Source organism: Bremia lactucae, assembly GCF_004359215.1.
Source record: "Bremia lactucae strain SF5 chromosome Unknown BlacSF5_NotPlaced_3_SHOA01000001.1_19984bp, whole genome shotgun sequence".
Classification (NCBI taxonomy): domain Eukaryota; phylum Oomycota; class Peronosporomycetes; order Peronosporales; family Peronosporaceae; genus Bremia; species Bremia lactucae.
Genome location: NW_027152015.1, coordinates 10,268 through 14,837, shown reverse-complemented (window position 1 = coordinate 14,837; position 4,570 = coordinate 10,268). Strand labels below are relative to the sequence as shown.

The 4,570-nt window shown below is 35.3% G+C and overlaps 1 protein-coding gene across 1 annotated transcript; it reads left to right on the top strand.

Moving 5' to 3' along the window:
* Positions 1-1,171: 1,171 nt before the first annotated feature.
* Positions 1,172-2,164, top strand: CCR75_008938 (uncharacterized protein; the record flags this gene model as incomplete). The annotated part of the gene is made up of 1 exon (XM_067966985.1): positions 1,172-2,164. One exon carries the CDS (start codon positions 1,172-1,174, stop codon positions 2,162-2,164), a length of 993 nt encoding a protein of 330 aa, XP_067823873.1.
* Positions 2,165-4,570: the final 2,406 nt, after the last annotated feature.

Sequence of the window (4,570 nt, the reverse complement as noted above, 5' to 3'; positions counted from 1 at the left end):
ACCCTAAACCCTAAACCCTAAACCCTAAACCCTAAACCCTAAACCCTAAACCCTAAACCCTAAACCCTAAACCCTAAACCCTAAACCCTAAACCCTAAACCCTAAACCCTAAACCCTAAACCCTAAACCCAAACCAAAAACCTGAATCCTAAACCCTAAACCCTGAATACGAAACACAAAACACGAAACACGAAACACGAAAAAAGGTAAAACATTTTAAAGTATTTAAAACTATTGTAATATTCATGTTACGCGGCAATATTGTAAAAACTCACAAATTAGTAACGTTTTTAAAATATTTTATAACGAAACCGGAAATTCTAGTTACAAGACAATATTTTGAGATTTAAAAAATTGTGAATCCTACTCAAATATTTTGAAACTTTACCGGAAATTCAAGTTATGATAATACGCGAATGTTCGTGAGGACCAAGTCTGAATATAAGATTACATCCTACTGATGAAGCAAGATAGCGAAAGTTAGTCTTACAGGATAATTTCTAGACTAGCTTTAGGATAGCTTAAGTTTGTGTGGTAGCAACTTAATTATCTCCTTAACCCTAAACCCTAAACCCTAAACCCTATACCCTTAACTTGAAACCCGAAACCCGAAACCCAAATCAAATATTACACTATTTTACAATATTGTACTTGATAACTTCACAATTACAATCAAAAAGATATTTGATAAAAATAAAATATTTTTTATTTAAAAATATTTTTTTCACATAAATTTTTGCAAGAATTTTTTTGCAAATATTTTTCACAAATATTTTTTCACACATATTTTTCACAAAAAAAAATTCTCAAATATTATTCACAAATATTTTTTGACACTTAGATTATTTTCAAAAAAAATCTAAATTTTGAACACAAAAACAGTCAAAAATTAAAGAGTATAAATACTCATAACTTACTACATTTAAACGTAAATAAGTATGGTATTAAGTTTTTTGGCACAACAGCTTTTTTGAATAGAACTTTAAAGCGTTTTTTCTAAGCCCGCTTAAAAATTGAGTGGCTAGAAATAGCCAAAAAAATACACGTGGGATTCTCACTGATGAAGGCTTCCCAGCCGAAAGGATATGTCACTTTTGAATTTCCTTTGAGATTCGTGTATCCATTACACTTGTACAGTTTTAAACAATCGGTTTTAGAAGGGAAGGTGAATATGTCTATTTCGATAGACCAAAACCTTAACCTTAATCAACTTCCCGTTGATTTAAGCTGCGATCCGGTGAGGCCTTTGAACCCTCCGTTGATTGCGCTGCCAACCTTCCTGGATGAGCACATTCATGCCTCCTTTCGGAAGAAAGTCACCCTTAACGGCCGTATAAAAGCTAAAAGGGCGGCTATTGAAAAGTTGAACGAGCATGATGCCAATGGCACTTGCCCGAAATCACTTCAGATTTCACAGAGTATGGCATTTTCGGATAGCCTTCGTGAATCTGATCCTGAATTTGTAAAAATTCAGAGTGATTATTTTGAGGAGACCAAAAATTTGTGCGTGAAGAAAGCAACATCAATTGCGCTTCATGTTCAAAAAGAGGAACTCAAAACTCTCAACCTTAAATTTGGGAATTTGGATACAGACTTTTTTAATTCAGTCTGTGGATTTTTTGATGCACAGCAATGTGCATCATACCCGCTTGCACCGCTTTCTAGAGCTATTGCTTTAGGAAGGGAAGTCAAGTTTCGGGACCGGTTTACCGGTGAATTCCATTTTCCCTATCTGATTGATTTGGCCAATCAGAAATACCGTGCTAAATGGTCCGAATATCTAGACGGTCTAAATGACCGGTTAGCACATTTGACCGTTAAAGCCCAGGTTCTTGCAGCCAAACGGGCTCAGGCAGAAGACACCGAAATGGGTCTTCCTGATGAAACTAAATTGAAAGATTTGGTCCATCAAGTTGCCAATGCTAAGTTCAAGAAACTCGAATCTATGGTTCGTAGTCTGCAGAACAAAACACCTCAGCAAAAACCTCAGCGCAAACCTGGTAAACTGCCAAAAAACCGCTCTGCTGGGTTCAAGAACCCAAAACCCAGCAGCAAACCCGTACGCGACAACGCCGCTCGCACTGGGCAAAACAAGCGAAAAAACACCGGAAATGTTTCCGGAAAGAAAAACGCCAGGCCAAACAAGCACTCAAAACGCGCTTAGCTTTAGCAGATAAAACTCCGCTAATAAAGCTTAATTTTTCTACCAAATCTAATGCTTTACGTATTTTTGGTAATCGTCCAGTATTTACCTTTGATTTTAGGACTACTAATTTTGCATTCCATGATCTTACAATTGGTATGAGCCTCCCTCACGGCCTTACCCAACTTCTTGGTTTAAACTTAAAATTTTGTCCCACCCCTACTTTTGGGCGTGAAACTTTACGTGAATACTCGACTTCAGTTGATCAGCTTATTCGAACTCTAAAAATTAACACAATATTTACCTCGAACCGGTCATATAATAAACAAACATATGTACCAAATCCAACCTGGAAACCTCCAGAACTCGCTGATAAGGCCTTTTCACAATTTTTGGTCAATACCAAAACGAACTTGGTCGATAGTATAAACGCTTTTCGCTTTCGACGTAAAAGTAACTTGGATATTAATCAAAGACAATTATTATCTTCGCTACGTAACAATCATACCTATAAATTTATGGCTACCGATAAGAACCTCGGACCAGCTATTATGGGTACTGAACAGTACATAAGTTGGTGCGTTGCATATCTTAAATCAGATAATGTGTGCGCATATACCACGACTTTACCAATTAATGGCCTTCGTAGGCTAATTTATAATTGGCACTCTAAAACGTCAAATATAAATCCAGAATTAACTAAAGATCTAAAAATAGTTATTCATAACCTGGATAATACCGTACCTGCCCGGTTTTACGGTATGCCTAAAATCCATAAAATCCCGATGGGGATTCGCCCGTATTGTCTCTTCTGTGAATTCACCATTTCATGGACTATCTAAATGGGTCGATTTTATGCTTCAGCCTTACATTATCAGCTGCAAACATATTTTAAGTAGTTCTCGAGACTTACTTACTCAGCTAAAACAGTTAGATTTACCATTAAACTGCTTTTTAATTACTTGGGATGCGCAAGCTTTATATACTTCCATCCCTAACCATGAGGGTATTTTAGCATTATCATGGTGGTTACGCGATAATATTTACCGTGTAGCTATTATTTCCGCTATAAAACTTCTTATGGATCATAATTGGTTCGAGTTCGGCGACACATTTTGGCACCAGACTCATGGTGCGGCTATGGGTACACCCGCAGCCCCATCGTATGCAAACCTCTTTTTAGCGTATTATGAGATAAATGTCTTATTTCCTATGTTTAAAAATGAGCTTGTATTTTATATCCGTTATATTGACGATGTTTTCCATGTTTTCCAGTTTAATCTTGAGAATTCATGGTATTTCAAACGTTTTATTGCTATGATGCGTAAAATTTTTCCTGGTATTTCATGGTCTACCACAAGCAGAATCTCAGAAATTTCCATTATAAACCTCCCAGTTAGTGTTGACTTTCTCGATTTAACAATAAATCTTGAAGGCTCTTCTATATATACGCGCACATACCAAAAATCTTTAAATTTGTACCTGGATCCAACCCCTACCAGTGCACATCCGCCTGGTACTTTCACTGGATTAATTACAGGGTTAATTTTAACCTATTTCTCACAAAACTCTAAACGTTCCGACTTTTTAGCCATCATTCGTTTATTGTATATGAGACTCCGCACACGCGGCTTCCCGGCATCATTTTTAAAGAAGCAATTTAGTAATTCGTTGCTTAAATGTGGTGCTAAACTAACGTTTCAAACAATTCTGAACGCATTCTGCCTTATAAAATAACTTATATCCAAATGGTCCACGTTCCTTAATGTTGAAACAAATGCTTAACTTTCGCCAGTTAAAATTGCTTATTATCAAAAAGCGTCTTGGGCGTTTACTTATTTGCTATAAGCGTCCACCCAATCTTGGTAATATCTTAGTTAGAGCTAAAATTCCTATTAATTTTAAGCCTAACGCTAAAGAGGCAATGTTAAAGTAATCTTAGTTAATTACAGTAATGTTTAGTTATTATAACTATTTACTATTAATTAAGTTATTAAGTAATTATTAATTTAAATATTAATTATTACACTATCTCTGATCGTGTGGTTTCACTCTGTGCAGCTAGATGCAGAATGGCTATTAATTAAATTGGTTTCCGAATGATTAATATTCCAGGTTTACAGTCCGACAATTATATTGTACTGACCACACTTGTAACGGGGTGTATCGTTACATTAAATTAACACTAAAAGGTTGTTAATTAATATTATCTAAAAGATAGATAATATTTGGAGGAAATTACTTTATATAGTAATTTCCTGAATTCTTATCCATAAATAGGTATAGACCATTATGTCTATTTATTCCGCAGACTAATCAGCTGTAGAAGTAATCAAAGAGAGTTACGAGATAAGATAGATAAGAATTCATTTACATGTTTAGTATTAGTTTATAGTTAAGACAACATTTACAAAGATAGATTAACAA